The 22313-nt window shown below is 50.6% G+C and overlaps 7 protein-coding genes across 7 annotated transcripts; 4 read left to right on the top strand and 3 right to left on the bottom strand.

Annotated features, from left to right (window-relative positions):
- Nucleotides 1-108: 108 nt before the first annotated feature.
- Nucleotides 109-387, top strand: UV8b_04522 (uncharacterized protein; the record flags this gene model as incomplete). Its single annotated transcript, XM_043142020.1, has 1 exon — nucleotides 109-387. One exon carries the CDS (start codon nucleotides 109-111, stop codon nucleotides 385-387), a length of 279 nt encoding a protein of 92 aa, XP_042997954.1.
- Nucleotides 388-951: 564 nt separating this feature from the next.
- Nucleotides 952-3061, top strand: UV8b_04521 (uncharacterized protein; the record flags this gene model as incomplete). The annotated part of the gene is made up of 4 exons (XM_043142019.1): nucleotides 952-1182; nucleotides 1256-1411; nucleotides 1518-1860; nucleotides 2154-3061. 4 exons carry the CDS (start codon nucleotides 952-954, stop codon nucleotides 3059-3061), a joined length of 1638 nt encoding a protein of 545 aa, XP_042997953.1.
- A 730-nt stretch (nucleotides 3062-3791) lies between these two features.
- UV8b_04520 (uncharacterized protein) lies at nucleotides 3792-6209 on the bottom strand (the record flags this gene model as incomplete). The annotated part of the gene is made up of 4 exons (XM_043142018.1): nucleotides 3792-4081; nucleotides 4149-4793; nucleotides 4897-5732; nucleotides 5791-6209. 4 exons carry the CDS (start codon nucleotides 6207-6209, stop codon nucleotides 3792-3794), a joined length of 2190 nt encoding a protein of 729 aa, XP_042997952.1.
- Nucleotides 6210-7045: 836 nt separating this feature from the next.
- Nucleotides 7046-7865, bottom strand: UV8b_04519 (uncharacterized protein; the record flags this gene model as incomplete). The annotated part of the gene is made up of 3 exons (XM_043142017.1): nucleotides 7046-7115; nucleotides 7172-7707; nucleotides 7767-7865. 3 exons carry the CDS (start codon nucleotides 7863-7865, stop codon nucleotides 7046-7048), a joined length of 705 nt encoding a protein of 234 aa, XP_042997951.1.
- A 323-nt stretch (nucleotides 7866-8188) lies between these two features.
- Nucleotides 8189-10590, top strand: UV8b_04518 (uncharacterized protein; the record flags this gene model as incomplete). Its single annotated transcript, XM_043142016.1, has 2 exons — nucleotides 8189-8904; nucleotides 8988-10590. 2 exons carry the CDS (start codon nucleotides 8189-8191, stop codon nucleotides 10588-10590), a joined length of 2319 nt encoding a protein of 772 aa, XP_042997950.1.
- A 754-nt stretch (nucleotides 10591-11344) lies between these two features.
- Nucleotides 11345-14800, bottom strand: UV8b_04517 (uncharacterized protein; the record flags this gene model as incomplete). Its single annotated transcript, XM_043142015.1, has 3 exons — nucleotides 11345-11898; nucleotides 12017-14582; nucleotides 14735-14800. 3 exons carry the CDS (start codon nucleotides 14798-14800, stop codon nucleotides 11345-11347), a joined length of 3186 nt encoding a protein of 1061 aa, XP_042997949.1.
- A 6597-nt stretch (nucleotides 14801-21397) lies between these two features.
- UV8b_04516 (uncharacterized protein) lies at nucleotides 21398-21825 on the top strand (the record flags this gene model as incomplete). Its single annotated transcript, XM_043142014.1, has 2 exons — nucleotides 21398-21469; nucleotides 21529-21825. The coding sequence occupies 2 exons, from the start codon at nucleotides 21398-21400 to the stop codon at nucleotides 21823-21825; spliced, it is 369 nt and encodes a 122-aa protein (XP_042997948.1).
- Between the last annotated feature and the right edge of the window lie 488 nt (nucleotides 21826-22313).

The raw sequence follows: 22313 nt of genomic DNA, 5'->3' as shown, positions 1-22313 counted from the left end.
TACCCCGTACGGACAATGGGGCGAGCGTTGCCTCAGGCAGCCAGGCCAGATGACGTGTGGCCTTCCAGGCTGCTTTTGCCGGATTGAGGACTTGGCGCTGGCATTCACATGTCAGGCCTTCCATTAGTCCGGGTGGCGTGCAGGCAAGGGCTTTCCAAAGTACCAGACGCCCTTCCGCACCGAGGACGGTGCTGCCGACCGTCCGTCAGACCGGGCTGGGTTGACGAGACGAAGAGCCTGAGACAGCAACAAGATGACCGAGCCACGGCTGGCAACGGGCACGTCGTGGTGCCCAGTCCCGCCCGCGAAGACCGAGACAAAGATGGAAAACGGAAGATTCGAAAGACGAAGACGAAGACGGCATCGCGTCGGGCGAGGCAGCGCTAAACCGCGAGTCCAGCATGGTATGTGGCGTCGTTGCAGAGCCGTCATGATGATCTGGGCAGAGGCAAGTCTCGATAGCCTCGGCCCAAGTCTCCAGGAACGCCAGCACCATTGGCCTCGTGCCATGACAACCCGTTCCAGCCCAGCCCAGCCCACCTTCGCAGGCTCGCAGTGGGGAGCGCGATCGAATACCACCCCCGACGGACAATCCTCCCCCCCCCCAGGGGCCCATAGTTCAACCTCCACCCCGGACTATCCCGGCACAAGCCAAGCCTGGGGAGCAGCCAAGATCCCGAGGTGCAACTCACCAGTCATATGTGCCGTCGCGGTGCCAGGCACACACTACATAGTGCGCACACACGGCTGCCATCCCTCTCCCTTGGTCAGACTCATCATCCCTTTTCTACGCGCGGCTTCCTGCTCGGAAATCCTCCTGGAACCTCTACACAAAACCTCTACTCAACTCTCCTCCTCACCTCGTCCAACCCCTCTGCCCACCGGTGTCCCCTTGAAACCCATCGTCTTCGTCTTCCCGCCCGCCAAACGTGCCTCCACCCCAGCTGCATCATGGCGGCAAACAACATGGTCAACTCGGCCGTCAACCCGGATCTAGAGGACGAGCTTTTCGCCCAGGAAGTCGAGCAGGTCAAAAAGTGGTGGCAGGACTCGCGCTGGAGATACACCAAGCGGCCCTTTACCGCGGAGCAGATCGTCTCCAAGCGCGGGAACCTGAAGATTGAGTATCCCAGCAGCGCGCAGGCCCGGAAGCTCTGGGGCATTCTCGAGGCACGGTTCAAGGTAGGCCCCCCCCCCCCGGTCGACGTCACCGTCCGCCCGTGCGAGTGGTTTTGCTGATGGCGCACGCTCGCAGAACAAGGACGCTTCCTACACATATGGCTGCCTGGAGCCCACCATGGTCACCCAGATGGCCAAGTACCTCGACACCGTCTACGTTTCCGGCTGGCAGTCCTCGTCGACTGCCTCGTCGTCGGACGAGCCCGGGCCCGACCTGGCAGACTACCCCTATGTGCGTGATATTTTCTCTCTTTTTTTTTTTTTTTTTTCTTTACCGTTTTTTAAAGAAAACAAAATCAAGACAAAAGAGAGAGGCCCCTCCTGGCTGACGTTTGCAGACCACCGTGCCCAACAAGGTTGGCCACCTCTTCATGGCGCAGCTCTTCCACGACCGCAAGCAGCGCCAGGAACGCCTCAGCACCCCCCGCAGCCAGCGCGGCCAGGTCGCCAACATAGACTACCTGCGGCCCATCATTGCCGACGCCGACACGGGACACGGCGGCCTCACCGCCGTCATGAAGCTCACCAAGCTGTTTGTAGAGAAGGGCGCCGCAGGCATTCATATTGAGGACCAGGCGCCGGGGACCAAGAAGTGCGGCCACATGGCGGGCAAGGTGCTGGTGCCCATCAGCGAGCACATCAGCAGACTGGTTGCCATTCGCGCGCAGGCCGACATTATGGGTGAGGCTCTGGCTGCCCCCCCTTTTTTTGTCTCCTTTTTGGTTCATCAATTTCTGCTTCCTCCTGCTTCGTTGTCGCGAATATGGCAGGCTGCTTGCCTGGCCAACGAACCGCCAGGCCCAAGACATGTGAAGATGCTCCACTTTTTTCCAACATACGCCTCGAAGAGTTCTGCCATTCCAACGTGGACATGGAATTGCCAAGAGGGGGCAAAGAAAAAAAAGAAAGAGAAAGAGAGATAGACATTTCGTTCAAAACAAGACCCATTTGATCCGCTGACAATGATTCCCCAGGCTCGGATCTCATCGCCGTGGCCCGCACTGACGCCGAAGCCGCGACGCTCATCACCACCACCATCGACCCCCGCGACCACGCCTACATCCTCGGCTCGACCAACCCCAACTTGCAGCCGCTCAACGACCTCATGGTGGCGGCCGAAAAGGCCGGCAAGGTGGGCGCCGAGCTGCAGCGCATCGAGGACGAGTGGCTGGCGGCCGCCGCGCTGATGCGCTTCGACGACGCCGTCCAGAAGGCCATCGCGTCCTCGTCCGGCGACCAGGCCGGCCTGCGGGAGCGCTACGCCGCCCTCGCGCGGGGCAAGTCCAACGCCGAGGCGCGCGCCGTCGCCCGCAGCCTGCTCGGCGCCGACGTCTTCTTCGACTGGGACGCGCCCCGCACGCGCGAGGGCTACTACCGCCTGCGCGGGGGGTGCGACTGCGCGGCCGACCGCGCCATCGCCTACGCGCCCTACTGCGACGCCGTTTGGATGGAGAGCAAGCTGCCCGACTACGCCCAGGCCAAGGAGTTTGCCGACCGCGTCCACGCCGTCTGGCCGCACCAGAAGCTGGCGTACAACCTGTCCCCGTCGTTCAACTGGAAGACGGCCATGCCGCGCGCCGACCAGGAGACGTACATCCGGCGCCTGGCCGCTCTGGGCTACTGCTGGCAGTTCATCACGCTGGCGGGCCTGCACACCACCGCTCTGATTAGCGACACGTTCGCCCGGGCGTACGCGCGGCACGGCATGCGCGCCTACGGCGAGCTCGTCCAGGAGCCCGAGATGGAGGGCGGCGTCGACGTCGTCAAGCATCAGAAGTGGAGCGGCGCCGCGTACGTCGACGAGCTGCAGAAGATGGTGACCGGGGGGGTGAGCTCCACGGCCGCCATGGGCAAGGGCGTGACCGAGGACCAGTTCCACTGACGGGGCTCGACGTTTGTGTAACGGGACGAGTCTGGCTTGTTGTTTGGGCTGTGTGGGCGGGCCATCGGGCGTGGTTTTTTATAGTGGGAGGTTGACTTTCAATGTAGACTTGACCGTTTTGGCGTGCGACCAAGTTGGCCCAGTAGATCGTTGAGTGGGACGAGTTGGGCTGTTGTTTTGGCCGTCACCATGGCCATTTGACAAAATGGACGAGCTGGTTCTGACCAGCGGATCCGTCAAAGGACCAGGTCAGGCCGCTGTGCAAGCCCAGGACCAGGGACACGCAGTACATAGCTCGTGTAGGTAGGTAGTCAGTCATAGCCGACCAAAGAGCCAGTTTGTCGATGACTTCTTACAAACACCTTCTATGCAGCTAAGTGCCGTGCATTGATCGGACTGATTGACGGTTGCTCTATCTGCGCGCCGCTCACTAGCTGCTAGCTGCTGCAGGATGCAGCTGCAGAAAACACGCCAATCCACGTGCTGCGAACAGTTGTGCCTTTGTGTGCAAAGCAATGCGCATTCCTGATGCGTGCAAGGCTAGCCGCCTATTCTGAAGACGCCATACTCCGAGGACGAGGGGAGGAGACGTGAAAAGCGGGAAGAAAAAAACCGGTAGAAAAGAAGAAAGGGATGATAGAAAGGGGGATCCGGTAGTAACATGGGGAAAAGGGGGTAAAGAAGTACAACAGTAAAAAGGTAAAGGTATCGCTCCAGCATCCACAAGTCATCAGTCCGCCTCTGCCAGCTGCATGATCAACCTCGCCGCCATGTCGAGAAATGGAAACGGGCTCGTCACTTCCTTCTCCTCCAGCAGCCTGCCGTCGGGAGTTTCGTACCCCGAAGACTTAAAGTCCACCAGATAAACGCCCTGCTCCATTTCGTAGATTTGAATGTCCAGGTGGAGGGCCGTAAAGGCCCTTTGCACTGCGTGATCGCCCGCCAGGACGTGGTAGCTGTTGGGCGTGCCGGTCTGGCTCTTTTCCGCGCCTTCTATTGTTTGGATGTGTGTGTTAAAGGCTAAAGGAGTTGCATCAGTCAAAGGGGGAGGGAAAAAAAAGGCCACAGGCACGGCAGACAAACTCACTAGACGACTCCCATCGGATCCGTATGTGCCACGGATCCGCAGGCAGCTTGTACCGCTTCATTGGATCTGGACTCGTGCTCGAATCCCGCAGAGGCGCAGGGTCGTAGTCGTCGGCAAAACTGCCGTCCCCGCTCGGCGTCTCGCTCCCCTTGCCGTGAGCCTGCGCATAGTCTTCGTCGGGAATGTACTTGGCCCCAAGCTTGTGCAGGGCCTTGTGGATGCACAACAGCGCCTCCCATGGAGCGTTCCTTGACCGAATGCCAAACTGCCATCGAACCGGCTTCATCTTCTTGGGCGGATTCATTGGCGTCATTCCTTGAGGGCGCTTTCGGTCTTCCTCGAGGCGTGCTTGGGCTCTCGCGTGCGGCTTCAGCCGCCGGGCAGCTTCCTCCTTTTCAGCATCCGTTCTCGCGGCGGGGGGCTCTTCGTTGATGGTGGCAACTTGGGACGGCTGTGAGTCCAAACCGGCCTTTTGCCTCTCGATGAAGTCTTTGTGATACGTGGGCAGACTGGTCGGAAGCACGCCGACCTTGCTGACGTAGGGCCGCGAAGGGATGGCGGCTGATATCCCCGACCGAGCCGATGACATGCTCATCATGGGGCTCGCAGCCTCCTCGACATCCGGAGTCAACGGTTCTCCGCCTTCTGGAAAAGGGGGGTGGAAGAAGGGGGGAAAGGGAGAGCGAGGTGAGTCAGCTGCGGGCTTATGGCCGATGAGAAATAAACAAAAATAAAGAAATAAACTTACGAGTAACTTGCATGAGTTTGTTTTCTCGGACAATCATGTACGCATCTTTGATGGCGGATGGCTCCTCAGACTGCAGGGCTTCTTCAACATCCGTCTTGCCGTAACCCATAGTTTTGCTAATCTTTTCGGTAACTTCGTTATGAAGCTTCTCCTGGACTTGGACCGATGCATTGGGTGCAATGTCTCGCTTCTGAATAGCCTTGTTTGGATCGACGCCCGTGTTGAGAAATTCTTCCACTGGGAGCTGAAGATATGCAGGCAAATCGGTCAGGAACCAGGGGTCTTGCCGGATTTCCTCAATCGTAGCCCTCTGCACAGGATTGACGACGAGCATTCTCTTGATCAGGTTTGCCGCGCCCGAGGGCATCCACTGAGGTATGCTGTACGTGCCTCGAGCAATCTTGGCAAACAGGCTTGGAATGTGCTCATCATCAAAAGGCAGTCGGCCAACGAGCAGAACATAGAGGATGACGCCGCAGCTCCAAACATCGACTTCGGGCCCAGCATAGAGTTTTCCGCCAATCACCTCGGGTGCAGCATAATTTGGGCTTCCACAGCTCGTCTTGAGAAAATTTCCATCAGTCATGATATTGCTCAGGCCGAAGTCGGCAATTTTCACGTTGAGGTTATCGTCTAGGAGCAGGTTCTCGGGCTTGAGATCACGATGGGCAATCTTGTGGCGATGACAGTACTCGACAGCGCAGAGCATCTGCTGGAAAAAGCGACGAGCCTCGGGCTCCTTCATGCGGCCGTTTTGCACAATGTAGTCGAACAGTTCTCCGGCAGCATACTCGAGGACCATGATGATTTCCGTCTGAGTTTTGATGACGGTGTATCTGCAAGGCCCGTCAGTGCAAGACGCACCACGGCGGTTATGGCATAGAGAGGACTTACAGCTTTATGATGTGTGGGTGGCGAAGAAGCTGCAGGTACTCGATTTCTCGCTCGACACGGCCAGCCATGTCTCGACTGATGAGCTTCTTGCGGGCGATAATCTTGAGAGCTACTTGCTGTCCGGTGCCCTGGTGGATAGCAAGCCTTACTTTGCCAAAGGAACCTTCCCCCAAGGTCCGGACAACTTTGTAGGCGCCGATGCGCTGCTCGGTCTTGGACTTGTCCCTCTGTGACGCTTCGGCATTTAAGCGACCGCCGTTGGGTCTAGAGGGTCTTGCAGCATCATCGCGACCTTGGTATCGATGATGCTCTTGTGCCGTCTGCTGCTGCTGCTGCTGCTGCTGCTGCTGCCGTCGGACGTGGGACGAAGACAAAGAAATGGTGAGCTCCTCATCCTCAAAGCCTCCTCGGGGAGCCATGGCGGGTGGAGATGAAGGGAAATCGCCGATTTGCGGTCAATGACAAATAGTTACGTAGTCGAAGACCACAAAATCAGGCGATGCTTTCGGATGAGCCGACGGGTGTGCCGGACTTGTACGAGTGACTGCGAGGAAGAAGGATGTAATGGGAATCAGTCGATAATGGGTGAGAGCTTGAGAAGCGGGCTGTGGAGGTGGATGGCCATGGTCTGGTGGATGCAATGGAGGGGTAAAACCTGGGGCTGTGTGTGCTGTAAGAGCACCGTCCTCGGAGGAGTTGACCCAATGGCGGGTTGGGCATGGCCATGCTGCATTTCTGCCGCTGATGATATGAGAGATATTGACACAAAGCAGAATGCAGGCAGTCCATGACACAACTCGCGGCTTTTGACATTGAACCCGTGCATTTTTCAGCAGAATTTCAGAAAGAGGACCCGGTCCGAGAGTATGGAACCGAGAATGAGCCGGGCCGATGAGAGTAATAGACCGCAAGTTATATACTTGCTGCTTGTTCACAGAGTCCAGTTACGGATTGAATCAGCCCCAAGCCTCATCTAACTCCTACCTAGATACCTACCTCCCAAAATAGTTCGAAATGCATCCAAATGCAGCAAAAGAGCCTCTCAGCTCGCGCGGTGAAATCCACCATCGAGTTGCGAGGTCATGGGGCGAATCTTTCAAGAGCCTGTACATACACAATATTGCCTGTGCCAACGGAAAAGCCAGATGTAACATGCTCAGAATTACACGTCGTTGTACAAATATGATACGTTGATGTTCGCTTGCACCCTTCTCCCACGCCTCTATATTTAATCCCTTGGCCAACACCTCACGGGTTACCGAGCAGATTCCTCCCTCTTAAGTCGCTCAACTAGTTTGTCTCGCAAAAAAGGGCTCAAACCCAAGCTAGCATGGCGCGGCGTTAGCAGAAGTCGGACAACAAGAACAAGGGCAGTGCTCACATTCCCTCCTTAGTGACCGCTCGATACGTCCCGCTAGGCTGGGCCTTGCCAACAACTCGACCCTCCCCGTTGACTTCCACACTTGCCAAGATATCCTCAGGCCACGCTATTCTCCCAAAGTCTGGGGGGTTCCTGCGGTCGCTGAGATGAACCCATCCGCCTTTGTTAGCACCGCCCGCGCCTCCTTGAGCACTAGCACCGCCCGCGCCGGACCCTCCAGCACCACCACCTGCTCCTTGTTTGAGCGAGGATCCTCGACCAGGTCGCTGACGATTGAAAAAGGAACCGCCGGAGCCCAAGTTGAACCCGCCCGGACTTGCCAACGCACGAGCCTGGCTGATGACATCTTCATCTCGGTGGCCGTACTCGGCCACCACTTCGTTCAGAATTTCCATGAAGCGGCGGTTTTCCGAAAACGACTGTGGTGTGGGGGGAATTGCGGTAGAGGTTCCAATCGCGAGTTTCGGCGACGGCGGGCTCGAGTCGAGGTATGTGAGAAGATACGACGCAGGGGATGATGGGTTGTCAAAGACTTTCTGAGCGTGCATGTTAGCAGCTTCACGGCTGAAGGCGAATAGCTTGCAGGGAGACTTGCTATTGAAGGATTGCTCGACAAAGTGGAAACGGCTCGCTGCCGTGTGCCCATTATTCGCGGGGCGAAGCCCCTCGTGGCAGCCAACAAGCTGGGCAGCATGTTTTGATGTTCGTGGATTGCCTTGTACGGATGATTCTAGACGGATGCAAGCTAGCCCTTGTCCGAGGCTCTGAGTAAACTTCGAACCAGACCACTCTCGATATTTTGTGGGTCCTCTTCTGGGACGGGGCCGATGAGGTCAGTGGCCCACATGTGTCGTCCCGCCTGCCCCGCTGACGATATGCACTTAAGAGAAAATCAATTAGACGCGTCGACGCGTTGCACGATGGACGTGGGTTCACCGTCGATTCAATCGCTGAACGCCGTCGTCCTATAGCTCATTTGACCGACGACGACGACCCCCATGAGCCCCAGACGGCAAGATGGATAGAACACCGGCGAGTCTCTTTCGAAAACAAACCGCCGTTCCGCCCTCCTCCGTGCTGCCCTCGTCGTCACCCGCCTTCGGCACGCCAGTGCATCCTCCAAGGCCCTTCAACCTAAACGCTCCCAAAGCCGCCGTTTTACCCATCCTCTTGCCACCCGCCACCCTTCGACCCCTTGCTTTCCGCACATTCACAAAAAAGCATTCTCTCACCCTCACTTCGTCGGCGCTGCAAGAGCTGGCCACCTTCATTGGCCGGCACTGCGGCTCGGGATGGCGCGAAGAGAGCCTCGCCGAGCGAGTCTTGGAGGAGGTCGCGAGAAGCTGGAAGAGCAGAAACGGCGGCGTTATAGTGGATGGTACCAACAAGGAGCTGCATGACATCCTCAAAACGCTCGAGGGCAACATGAGCGGGGGCAAGGTTGTTGGGCCCGGCAAAGGTCTACCGAGGGGCGACAGCATGCTCGAGGTCAAGGATGGCGACGCACTCAGCACCAGGCTCGGTCTCCGACCGACTGGCCCCGCGAGACAAGACAGCAACGCCAGTTTCGGCATGTCAGGTCTTGGAGTTCAGGAAGACGGTCCAGGTCCAGAGGCGGAGGAGGAGGAGGAGGACGACGACGAAGCAAGCGATCCGCGGGCATGGCTAAACGTCGTCAACGCATTTGACCAACCTAGGCTGGTGTACAATGTCGGCAAAAAGCACTTTGAGAGGTGAAGGAGGTCCCGCCGTGGGGGGTTGTCCAAAAGGGCCCATGCTACGCCTTCGCGCGGCGCATGCTAACGATTCGCTGCAGAGAAACGACCAAGCCGTCGCTGTTCCCGCCCGCGTCGCACAAGACGACCGTGTTTCGAAATCGCTACCAGGTAATCCACCAGCGGTTACTGCGAAGCGAAGCCTTCCAGACCTCGTCCGTCTCGTCGTCTCGAAGGCGTGCGCTCCGACGGTCCTTGCCGGACCAGCAATCCTTGAGAATCACCCCCATCGCCAACATGCTCGGCCGACACGGCAGCAATCACATGCTCCTCGGCCAACTCATCATCCTGCCCACCGGGAAACTCGCCATCAGCGACCTGACGGGCGCCATAGCCCTGGATCTCAGCCAAGCCGTCGCCATTCCCCAAGACTCGGCGTGGTTCTGTCCCGGCATGATCGTCCTGGTCGACGGTGTGTACGAGGAAGAGGAAGAGTCGGTCGGCAAGGGCTTGAGCGGCAGCAGCGGGGTTGGCGGGACGCTGGGCGGCAGGTTTCAGGGCTTCTTCATCGGCCAGCCGCCGTGCGAGAAGCGCCGGGCAACCCTGGGAATAAGCGGCCCCGACGGCGGCCAGGACCACACCATTGGCGGCGGCTTCGGATGGGTCGACTTCCTGGGGGTGGGCAGCGAAAGAGCAGTCGGGACCAAGATGCGGCGGATCGAGCGGCGGCTCATGCACCAGCATCCCCCGGACGTGCCCGGCAGAGGGCGCGCCGTCATCATCGGGGAGCTGAACCTGGACCAGCCACGAGCCCTGCAGGCCCTGCGCAAGATCCTGTCCGTGTACGCCGCGGAACCAGAAGGCTCTGCCCCCGTCGCGTTCGTCATAACCGGTAACTTCACCCAGCAGGCCGTCATGGCCCGCGGCGGCAGCGGCGGCAGCATCGAGTATAAGGAGTACTTTGACGCGCTGGCCTCGGCGCTGTCCGACTTCCCCACCCTCCTCCAGTCGTGCTCCTTTGTCTTCGTCCCCGGCGACAACGACGGCTGGGTCTCCGCCTTCACCGCTGGCGCGTCGGCGCCCCTGCCGCGAAAGCCCATCCCCGAAATGTTCACCTCGCGAGTGCGCCGCGCCTTTGCCGCCGCCAACCCCGACGCCGCCGGGCCGGGCCCCCACGGCGTCCCCGGCTGCGCCATCTGGGCCTCTAACCCCAGCCGCCTGGCGCTCTTTGGCCCCAGCCACGAACTCGTCCTGTTCCGCGACGACCTGTCCGCCCGCCTGCGCCGCACATGCGTTGAGCTGAAACGCACCGCGCCGGCGCCGCCAGCCGAAGCCGCCCCCATGGAGTTGGATTCCGGCCCCGACAACAACAGTACCAACATCCACACCAACACCCCCCTGGTGAGCGACGACATCCGCGCCGCCCAGAAGCTGGTCAAGACTGTTCTGGACCAGGGCTTCCTCGCCCCCTTCCGACAGGCCATGCGCCCCGTGCACTGGGACTACTCGTCCTCGCTGCACCTGTACCCTCTCCCCACGGCCGTGGCGCTCGTCGACCCGACCGCCCCGCCGTTTTGCATCACCTACGAGGGCTGCCACGTCATGAACCCGGGCAGCGTCCTTGTGCCGGGGCGCAAGGGCGTGGGCCGCTGGGTTGAATACGAGATTGGGCGCCAGGGGAGACTGCGCGAATGCACGTTGTAGACGCGAATCCGGGTGCTGTGGTGCATACTGTATCTTTTGGGGCATATACCCTGGTGGATGGTGCTGTGGGCGTGGGGGAAGCATTGGATAGCACGACTTGCTTGTGATAATGTGCACGGGGTGCTTGGCCTCCCGTGGTTCTTGCTGCGCATTTGCCCTGCGCTTCTACATTATGTAGAATCTGAGTGGCGGACTGGTCCACAGCTTATGTAGTACTAGATGATTTGTTTATGTCTTGGTGGATGGTTTGGGAGATATTATATGATGACCTATTCAGGAAATGAGATGAGAAGGGGGTTTCAGCCAAGAATAATGCTTCTACTGCGCATCTACATTGTGGAGAGAATCTGGGTGAGGTACTGCTACACAGCGTATGTAGTACTAGACAATTTATATCCTGGTGGCTGGTTTGGGAGACAATTCATGATGACCTATTCAGGAGATGATGAAAAGGGTTGTCAGCCCACGATAATGCTTGCTACACATCTTCACTGCGCTTAAACGGTATACATGGAATATATACGCTCTGGTGGAACTGCGGCATACAGTCCACGCCGAAGCCGGTGTGTAGACACCAGACGACACGCCTCGCCATGCAACAAGGATACAAAAAGGCATTTTCCGCCCGGCGCTTACTCGAATTTCCTACTCTTAAACCTTTGCAAGTTGTAACTGAACCCGGGTATACATACATACTTGTAAAAGCCGCCTTTCTACCAGCGCCACCAGACACGTCCATTCGACGCGAACCCGCCTACTCCAACAGCAGCTCATCCTGGTCAAGCACGCCAAACAGCCCCTCAATCTCGCTCCTCACCTTTCTCAACTCCTCGGCCAGCTGGGCCGTCACCAAAGTATACGCATACAGCAAGGCGTAGTCCTTCTCTTCCACCACAACACCGCCCCGCTTGCCGTCCGGTTCCTCCGCGGCGTCTCTCAGCGCCTGGTTCATGTGCTCTTTGCGAAACTGGTGAATCTTGCCCAGAAGCTGGTCCTTCGGGGCGCTTATAGTGGGGATAGCATCGGTAAGAGGGTGCTCCAGCATAATGCACGATGCGAGAACCTGCAAGATGTGGCAGATGCGCTGGCAGAGACGGACGCGCTCGTCGTTTGTGAAGACGAGGAGGGCGTCTTCGCCCGCAGATACTGATACTGTCTCGTGGCGCTGCGTGAGGAGGCGCATGGCGTAGAACGAGTCGAGGATGCGTTTGGTGGAGTGCATGATGCGGGCGTAGGCTGCGTCGGGAAACGGGCCGCGAAGTTCGAACTCGGATTTGGCAGAGGTGCGAAGCATCTCTAACTTGAATGCTGGGGAGGGGGAACGTGTTAGCTGCTGGTTGATGTTGATAAATATCCGTTTCAGAGGGGACAAAAGAAGAAAGGAAGAGTAAGAGGAAAGGTAACGGGGAAGAGTTCGGCTCTTTACCGTATCGTTGCAGGGCAACATGTTCCCCTTCGCGCATGCAATCCAGGGTGTTGCTGCGTGCGAGCAGGACGCTCAGCGGCTCCCGTTTCCATAAAAGACTCAGCTGGAGATAGAGCACCGACAAACCCTCTCTGAACTTCTTGCGAGCCGAAATGGGCCAGAGCAGCCTGCACACAACCATGCCCCATATGATGCCGAGCACGACGGCAACGACTCGATGGTACGTAATGTTGAAGATGAGCGGATGCTTGCCGCCTTCATCGTCGTCGTCGTCATCCACGTCCTGGGAGATGCTGTACGCGTATAAAACAGTGACGTTGTACGTCAAGAGGGCGATCCGGCCAAGGGGACCGTTCTTGACAACGAGAATCATGTAAAAGCTGCATAGTGCCATGATCCAGCCGAACAGCGCGAGCATGTAGGCGTTACCCTGACTGGCCAGCCAGGATGTGCAGGCGCAAGAGGCGCCCATCAGAGTGCCTATCAAGCGGGAGGTTGAGGTGGTGTTTGAAGCACCCGTCGTCATTCCGACGACAATCATGTAAGACAGCAAGCCCCATTCACCTCTCCAGTGCTGATACATGGGACGCGTCCACGGTATGAAGGCGAACTGCGCCCCCAACACAGCGCCGATCCCGACCTTGATGCCGAATGAGATGTCTTCACGAGCGACAAGGCGCATCACGCTGAGGATTCTCTGCGACGTTTTGCGCTGCAGTGAATTTGCGGTCGGAGCAGCATCCCAGTGAAACGCGTCTCGTCGCTTCTTCATCGAGCCGGGTAAGCCTCTCGCATCTGTCGGTTTCTTCAGCCCTCGAACCGTGTCGTTGTTGCCTCGTAAGAGGGTTTCGCAAGACGGATCTTGTGTGCCACCGTCATTAGGCGATCGTTTTCGGTTCCAGAATTTTAGCCATGCCCAGCTGCGAGAGTGAGTTTCAGTAGCGTATTGCAGCTCTTCGAGCACATCCAAGTACGAGTCCATCTCGTCGGCAACGGCTCGAAGACTGAATGAAAAGTGTCCACATGCGGCAGCAACCTCTTCAATATCTGCCTGGATGGCTTCGGATCGAAATCGACCCAGCTCAATTGTATTGTACAGCTCTTGCAGAGCACTGCTCTTGGCGCGGTTGAAAAGATTGAGTGCATCTCGCAGGCTTTCCCGAAGCTGGTCGTTGACTTTTACCTGCGTGACTAGGTCTTCACCAAAGGGAGATTCTCGAAGAGTCTCGGAAAGAGTATAAGCCAAGGACTTCAAAGATGGACCCAACATTGTGATGAAGAGTGAAAAGATGTCTGCGGGCGCTTGGAACAAGGGTGTCCTCATGTTCAATGGCTCGGGTTGCGAGATTGACTGTGGCCTCGAGTCCTCCTCACCTTCTTCAATAACAGACAAGGCATCTCCAACGCCATCAAGCAGGACCGAGGCGACTCGCCCGAGTTTGGATGACACTCCCGAGCAGCCTGGAGACAAACCGATGGGCTCCTCCTGCGACGACGCACCAGGCGGCAGCTCGTTCAAGAGTGCTATTTGGGTGGATAGGGAGGAGCGCAAACCCCCAATAGCTTGGTCCAGAGACTCTATGGATTTAAAGAGGCGCTCATCAAGCTTGTAGATCCCCTCGCGTCCCACAAGGTAGTGTTCCAGCCTGGCTTCGCGCAAAATTCTCGACATTTCCGCGTAGGCGGAGTCGTATCGGCTGCGCACCGTTGCATACTCTGGGGAGTTGATTTCGTCTTCTGTTCCGTTGAGAAACCCCCGCGTGACAAAAGATAGTCTATCACTCAGACACAGGGAAGCAGTGACCACAGACTCGCGTAGGACTCGCCTCGCTGACAAGCGCCACACGAGCATATTCACCGCCACGGAGAAGACGATACCCAAGAGCAGCATCTTGGCCACCTGGATAATTTTGTCCCCGGAAAAGTAGCCGTCCTGGACGGATTGCTCCTTGGTGATGACGGATATAATGGCCATGGACGCAAGAGTGGTGGCGACGTTCACAAGGGGTTGGTTCATTCTCTGCTTAATCCATCCTACGAATCCCAGACCTCCTCCAACAAAGATGATCAAGACGATGGCGTGGGCGGGGACAACGGATCCTGTGCTAGTCCGAGAAGCAATTCCCGCAACCATGGAGAGGACACACACGATCTCAGCATATGCGACCGCCAGGATAGCTATCAGCACAGCTTCAAGCATCGATCCCACCGTACGCGCCGGGTGAAAATAAACTGTCAAGGTTGCTACGATGTGTTTGCCATCGCGGTGCCCCAGGAAGTCGGATAAAGCTGGCCAAAAGGTAGCTGTGCTGCCCAGGAGATAGGCGAGCGTGCACTTGAGGACTTGATGGCCTTGGCGCGAGTCTAGCCATCTCCAGGTAGCCAAAATCTTATCCTTTGTCCTCCGTGCAGAGGAGCGCAATCGGTCCGTGGCTTGCCCCATGGAGGATCGTCGCTCCAACCTCGCGCTTCTGCTCGAGATTAGGCTGCTGGACGTTCGAAGAGTAAATTGACGCCTGGATCGCTCGCCTGTAGCGGGGATGACGAACGTGCTGTTACGCGTCATCTATGCTTATAGCCGTGAGGGTCAGAGGATTTTCCATCGCCATAAGATACCATCATTCAAGGTGTTGTTAGAGGAAAGGGAGGGCGGTGCAAGGATTCGTGAAATGCAACGCCTATTCTTCACCCCGAGTGTTTCAGTATGAGAAGACTCACGCTTCGCTTAGAACGACGGCTCGGCGGCCATGCCCCAGTCGTGGGACTGCTGTCGGAGCTCATCATGTCGGGAAACTCAGGTCGCGACGCAACTCTTCCTTGTTAATCGCGTGAGAATCCCGGCGAAGCGTGTGGCGTCATGATCTTCAGCTACGGCGCAGAAAATGTCAAGCCCTTCGCTTCGATCGGGCCGTTTCAAAATACGCATCAGATCTTTCGAAAAGTATAGGGTGAGGGGAGAGGGGGTTTAAAGCGTAGGAAGAGATGATGGGGCATTGCAGACAACTCGGAAAGAAGTCGAGAAAGAAATCGAGTTGGACAACAAGGTGAGCCGACAGGGACGGAGATGGTGGGGCGCCTGCCTGGTAAGGAAGAGGAAGGGAAGGAGGACAGGGATGCATGCAGCTCCTTCACCCCTTGTGTCAGAATGCACAGGGAAAATGCGATAATGCTTGATTGAAGGAACCCAGTCCTCTCTAAGAGACTTATGTTCCCAGCTATTTATAGTGGGATAGGGGGTACCCCTAAGGGCTTACTAATCTAGGGAGAACTCGGCATATCCACCCTCGGATATGACCGATATCCACATTATAGGCAAGCTAATTTCCTTCCAATACACCCCTTTAGGATATGCTTTCTCTAGGATATCCTGCCATATAGCTAAACTTAGTGTAAAGTAAGATAATAAGTAGAAATATTAATCCACTCAAAACGATATACGCAAAATAACGGTGCCGTTATTGAACAGGCTACCTATATAGGGGTAAATTGGCCCAATAGCATATATATAAAGTAGGAAAATAATAATAAACCGTAGATTCCAATTTTTCATAGGAAATAAGTATAGCTGTTGGAAAAAACCTATTTCAATCTGATTTTTTAGGGCGTCTTTTGATCCTTCTAAGGCTCTTCCTTACCACTAAGGTTAATATTATAAGACTGCAGTCTAGCGTCATAAGATCCCTTTAAAATAATAAGCCTAAGTTGCCGGCGGAAGATTTCAAATTTCTGGCCTATTAGAGGCTTTATAAAACTATTAGTAACTATATTGCCCGTTAGAACCTATATAATATCGATCGTTCCTTTCTAAACCTCCTAGCGCAGCTAATAATAATAAATATCTATATAATAAAGCTATATTACGAGCTTAAAGAATTCCTCTTTTAATAGGCGAATAGTCTAGATGTTATCGCATTAAATTATAGGGATATCAGCATATAATTAGAGCCTAACTTCCTCGCACAATCTCTTAAAGGCAATAACCTCCTTTGCTGTATAAGATATCGTAAGAAGCTCTACCTCTATTAATAATATTATAATAGTATCCTATTGACCCGATTTATATATAATTGGGCCGCTAAAGAGCTTAATTATATAGCTCTAACTACTTTATTGCGTTATAATATCGTCAGTATAGAAAGCATTAGAAAATGCCTCTATTTCTGCTATATTAGCCCGGAACTCTATTGCGGTATTCTTCTATATGTAGCCGTAATTAAGTGCCTTCTTTACGGCTTATAAATAGTCTAGACCTAGATTTTAAAGGAATCTTAATAGCTGCGATTTAATATAGCCTAGTTCAGGCCTTATAATTATGATTAGATATACTAATAAGCCTACTATTAATTAATATCGCTTCGTATTATATAATTTAGCTATCCCATCGAATGCCTTAAGTCTTGCAGTATGCAGTAGGTGCTCCGGAAGGTGGTCTTTAGTATTATTAAATGCAGTAAGGTTATATTTTATTGCTAGCTTATTGAAGTAAGCCTTCTATATAAGCTATAACTTTCCGGCCGTGCGGTTGCGAATAACCTTAATTGCTAGGAACCACTATAGCTCGCCGAGATCTTTAATCTTAAATACCGCTATTAATACTATATAGAATGATTCGAATGCCTCTATCCGTAACTTATAATAAAACATAATTAGGTTATTAATATAGAAGAATATAATAAGGAAGCTATTGATAAAGATATAGGGGTCCTTATAGACCTATTTAAAGCTTTATTACAATAGGAATCGTAATAACTCTTTAAATTATAGTAGTAAAGACCTTCGAAGCCCGTATAGGGCATATAATAACCTGATGAATGTGAAACTATTATAGAATCTATCGGGTTGTTTGCAATAAATAGTCTCATTAAGTAGTATATTGAGAAAGGCTATAATAAAGTTATATTAGTGCGTTTCTAGGTTAAAAAAGTATATTAACGCTATAAGAAGCCGAAATATATATGCTGTAAATGCTACTGCCTGGGTATTACGAAGATTATAGGGTTATTAATTACTATGAATGTATAATTATGCCTTATAACTAGTAAGATACCTATCTTAGTCCTATTTATAGGCAAATACCTACTTTAGATCTAATAGCTTAATCTAAAGGTTAATAGATGAATTATTTTATTAAATAATATACTTAATCTCCCCGTTTATAACCTTTAAATATTCTTTTTTTATAGCAGTAATAAATTCCTTGCGCTTAGGGTGCTTTCTAAGCTCCCTCTATATCGCTAGCTCTTTAGGTATATTCGTAATATATAGTGCCTCTATTATAGCTAAAGGCTTTACGATAGAAGCTGCAAATATATCGTAAGTATTTCCTTTAAGCTTTATAAAGAATATATTATTAAAGGGAGCAATTAGCTTAAGTTTATTATTAGGCTTAGGCGAAAATGGCGGGGATAATAGTATCGCTTAAGCGATAGCTTCTTTAGGGTAGTCTATAACCTTAAGATTAATTTCTATTAGTTAAGGGGTATTATTAGTAGCTTTATTTTATATCTCTAGTGCCTATTTAATAATAGGATTATTAGTAAAGATATTTTCAATCGAATTCCTAGATAATATAAGTTTAAAGTCGTTAATAATAGGTATTTCTTTAATATTACCGATAAGGCTATTTAGGGCCTCTTTCTATTATTTAAAAATCAGTAAGTAGTATTTATTTTAATAAAAAACGGTCTTATTGAATATAATATAGCTAGAATTAAACTAATAGCTTTTTTTTAACGAAAGTACCTAAATTAGGTATTAAGTGGTCGAGATATAGCCTGCTAAATACCTAATGTAAGCTTTTTGATTAAGCTTTAGATTTTTTTATAATATCCTATTGCAAGTTATTATAAAAGCCTTATATCTATAGGCGTAGAGGTAGTGAATTTATAGATGAATATCTACCGGTAGGTATTTTTAGGCGGGCTTATTGTTATAGAGCTAAAGTTGAAGTATTTAAAGAGGTGACTTCTAGTTATTATAAGGTCTTTCTAACTTCTTAAGGCTTCGATTTAGTAAATATACCGCTACTTCGGCTATAATGGGCTATAACTCCTTAGGAAAGCCTATTTATATATTGAGAAGGGCTATCTTTATCTTTAATACCCCCCTAAAACGTTTAGTATAACCGTTCTAATATTAGTGACTAAGGCTTAAATTTTAAATTATAATGCCTTTCTATTTAGCTTCTTCCCGACTATTGCTAGTCTAAAGTGCCGTTTCGTTATTAGAAATAACTATTGCAATCGCTATATTGTATAAGTATAAAACCTAATTCTTAAAGATTAGCTAGTATCTAAATAGGTCGGTCTTTCTAGGTATTATAAAAATATATTTTATTCCTATAAATTAGCAGGTGAATAACGCTATATATTTATTACCGTTGAAAGTAGCAGCTTATAGAAATAGATTGAAAGAGACTATTTTAAAGGGTTCTTAAGGCATTAAGAGCTTATAAGATAACTATAATATCTATTTTATAATTTTTATACTGCTATAAACCTTATAATTCGAAGCTTCTTTTTCCTTAGGTATCTACAATATATCTTTAAAGATATAATCTATTGAATCCCGACCTAGGTGCCTAAAACGCGTATACTAGATAGTATAAGGCGTTTTCATCGAAGTTTTAGGCTAGCAGCTATCTTCTTAAGCTAAATAGGCTTCGTTAATATTTAAGGCTTTATTTTAAGCCTTTATGATAAATTTATCTATAGGTATATCGTTTCCGCTATTTTAATAGAGGATAAAGGGCCTCTTATCTACCTAAGAAACTTAAAAGATTACTTTTTATTAACTATTTTTTCGTAGGTAAATCTTATTGATTTTATTATTTTAAAATAATCCCTTGTTTCTTATCTTTTTTATGGCGAGAAGATTCGCTATAATTGTTAGATTATATAGAATATTAGTAAAGGTAATAGCCCTTCTATTTTATAATATAATTCGAATAGAGCTAATACTAAGGACTTTTAAAATACTATTATAAGTATTACGAACGAAGTGCTTATTAATATTATACTCGATATTAGTAAACTACTTTATATTATTGAAGATATATATTAAAGTGCCGCTATTAAGCATAATATAAGACTTTAAAAGACCTGAATTATCTAGGTGAGTTCCTATAGAAAAGATAGATATTGTGAATACTTTATCTTCCTTTTCTTTCTCTATTGATCTATCTTTTTCTTTATTATTATTATTATTGCTTTTGCCTTTGCCTTTGCCTTTATATTTATCTTGGAAGGCTTTAAATGCATTTTATACCTCTTTGGATTCCTTTTTTATCTTTTTATATATAGCTTTTTGGCTTTTCTTATTGATCCTATCTTTTAAGTGGTTTAGAGCTATCGATAAAGTTAATATTTAATAATTCTTATAATAAGGCCCTTTTATTATATAGGGCTTGCTATAGTATTTGCAGGTCTTTTTCTCTGCTAAAGATGAAGCTAAAGTATCGCTAGAAGTGGCTTATAATAAAGGTTTAGTATTATTAGTTATAAATACTATATAATTATTACTAACCTTCCCCTTTTCTTCTAGCTTTTATTTCTACCGAATATATTTAACGGTTATTAGAAAATCGAAATATTTATTCTGTTTTTATGCTTTTACTATTCGATTAAGGATTTTTTCCTTAAAGGTAGGATACTTTTAATAAAGAGCTTCTGCTAGCTATTTAGTAGGTGTATTCCTATTAATAAGGATTAAGTCTATTCGCACTAATCGCTTATATAACGTGGAGATTTTATTAAACTATTTCTTTATGTTATATCTTCTAAGGTTATGTTGTATAGCCTGCTTAAATTTTTTTTTAAGGTATTCCCAGATAATAAGCTGAACCGGTTGCATATGTTCTTGTCGGAATCGCTGTCGCAAGGTGCCCAATTGGGCACCAATTGGGCACATTGCGACGGATGTGCCGCGCACACCCGATGCGCACGATGTAGCCACTTTGGCCCCTTTTGCCCCTTTACCCCTGAGCCCGGTAGGGCACGCGGGCAGCCCGGCCCGACTGCGCCGATGCACGTGACAACGGCACGCACAAAAAGGCCACATCGTGTAATTACTCTTTTGCTTCCTTTCTTTCCTCTTAGTTAGTCATAGTCATAATCAAAGAAGTAATCATACCTTTGACCGGTGACCTCACGGTACTCGATACCACGCGCGCAACCCTACGTACAACTGGGTACCCCTTGATGTGACACCAACAGTTCTATTAGGTATTAAATTTTTCCTCGAATATTCCGATCGCCTGCTATTAATATCTTATAGCTAGGGCTTAGTATTGATTTAAACTATGCTGTATATGCTCGAAGATTCCGACTAAATATCATATAACGGTCGTTCTAAAAGTTGTATTAAATATTGGCTTATTTTATCCATTCTGTAGTACTAATACCACTAGGGCGTTATATCGGCTTGAAGTGGTGGTTTTCTTTAATATTCTCGACTTGCTGCGGCCGGATTGTTTTTATTCTTACTGTTGGTGCTGTCGATGATGCCTTAGCTGCCGATGCAGCTCTAGTATTTATAGAAGGGGCATGATCTGCAGCTTCTGTTGATGAATCGGCTATTACTGCCGATATAGGTATTGATGCTAATGCCTGCGTGGAATAGATAGGTTCATTTAATTCCTACGCCGGTAGAAGAGGTATATTTAGTATCGCCGAGCCCTTAGGGTTAATGAATATCTAAATATTATCCTCTAGAGCACGCTTTTGAATGTAATTATACTAGATATCCTAATTATATTGGGATATTAGCTTGATTGCTGGTTTAGAGCTATTATCAGTAATAGTACCTATTTTCGCTGATAATAATATTTAGGGCACGAATTGATCTGACGAAAATAGCGGTTAAAATGTCGATTTGTTAGATTAAAGGAAATATCGCGACTTTCCGAATAAATAGCCTCCTTTTTTGATTGATAAGGCTATACGAGTATATTAGCAATAAGGCTTTTAATGGATTTAATGGGGAACCCGGAGCTTGCTTAAATAGGATCCGGAAAATAGTGGCTTTTATAGCAAAATAAAGATAATAGTTGATCTTAAGGCTGGGCTATAAGGAAAGGGATAAAAATAAGGTTTTTATTGTGATATTTACGCAATTGCTACTATGTTAGAATGCATAGGGAAAATGCGATAATGCTTGATTGAAGGAACCTAGTCCTCTCTAAGAGACTTGTGTTCCCAGCTATTTATAGTGGGATAGGGGGTACCCCTAAGGGCTTATTGATCCAGGGAGAACTCGGCACATCTACCCTCGGACATGACCGATATCCACATTACAGGCAAGCCAATTTCCTTCCAACACCTTGCCAATCGCTGGATCTGGATCGCTGGGCTAGGTGAGAACGAGGCTTCAAGTTGTTGGCAAATGGGTATGCATTGTCATGGGGCCAGGGGCGGGGCCTTTGTTCTCTCGCCATGCGGAGCTGCAAGTTACACAGTCAGTATACTTTCTTTGCACTCATGCTCCCAAGACATCCGGAACTCAACTCGACTCAGGGACCTGAGCTCATTAGCACTTGGAGACCATTGGGCACCAACCAGGCTTACGATTGCCGGCATGTCGTCGGGTCATTCGAGGCAGCCTTGGTGCAGGACCAGTACCACACACCCAACCGGTCCCAACATGAAGCGAACGATCACGGGGCTCTGGGCTACGCCATCATCCGTCTCTCCTCCCTTGTTTCACCGTATACGACGTTGGGGTTCGCTCGAAATGCATCAAAATGCGTGAAAAGGCATCACATGTTCAGCCTGAGCCATGGCGTTCATGCAGACGTCTTTTCAGTCACTTAGTCAAATACTTGTATTTTCCGACATGCCGAATATGGAGTCAGTGACCATTGCCAGCTGTCAATCTAAAGAGCAACGCCACCATTGCAAACACCAGCATCTCAGTTGGGAATCATAAGCGGCGATGCCGGATCGACCGCGACGGCAGATCGACAGGCTCCTTTTCAGGTGATTCAGAAACTCGGCCAAGAATTTCCCTACGACAAAAAGCAGCTCAGTCGTGTAATTTCCCAACGTCACGCTAGAATTAGTGTCAATCGCACACCAACTAACCAGCCTGGTCACGGCAGCCAGAGCTTCCACCCTATGACAATGGTAAAGGCTGGGTTCCACGGGAGCATCTGCTGATCCAGCCGGCGCGCACTCCATGGAACGGAGTGACAGTATACGAGCCAGCTGGAGCAGATCTGATCACATGGAGACATTGTGTAAAAATCGACCGGCCGCCAAGACAAGGATCAAAAGGATTTGCTGCTCAATTCCTTCTTTCT

Source organism: Ustilaginoidea virens, chromosome 4, assembly GCF_000687475.1.
Source record: "Ustilaginoidea virens chromosome 4, complete sequence".
Taxonomy (NCBI): Eukaryota; Fungi; Ascomycota; class Sordariomycetes; order Hypocreales; family Clavicipitaceae; genus Ustilaginoidea; species Ustilaginoidea virens.
Note: the sequence above shows the minus strand (reverse complement) of the source record. Positions and strands in the feature narration are given on the sequence as shown.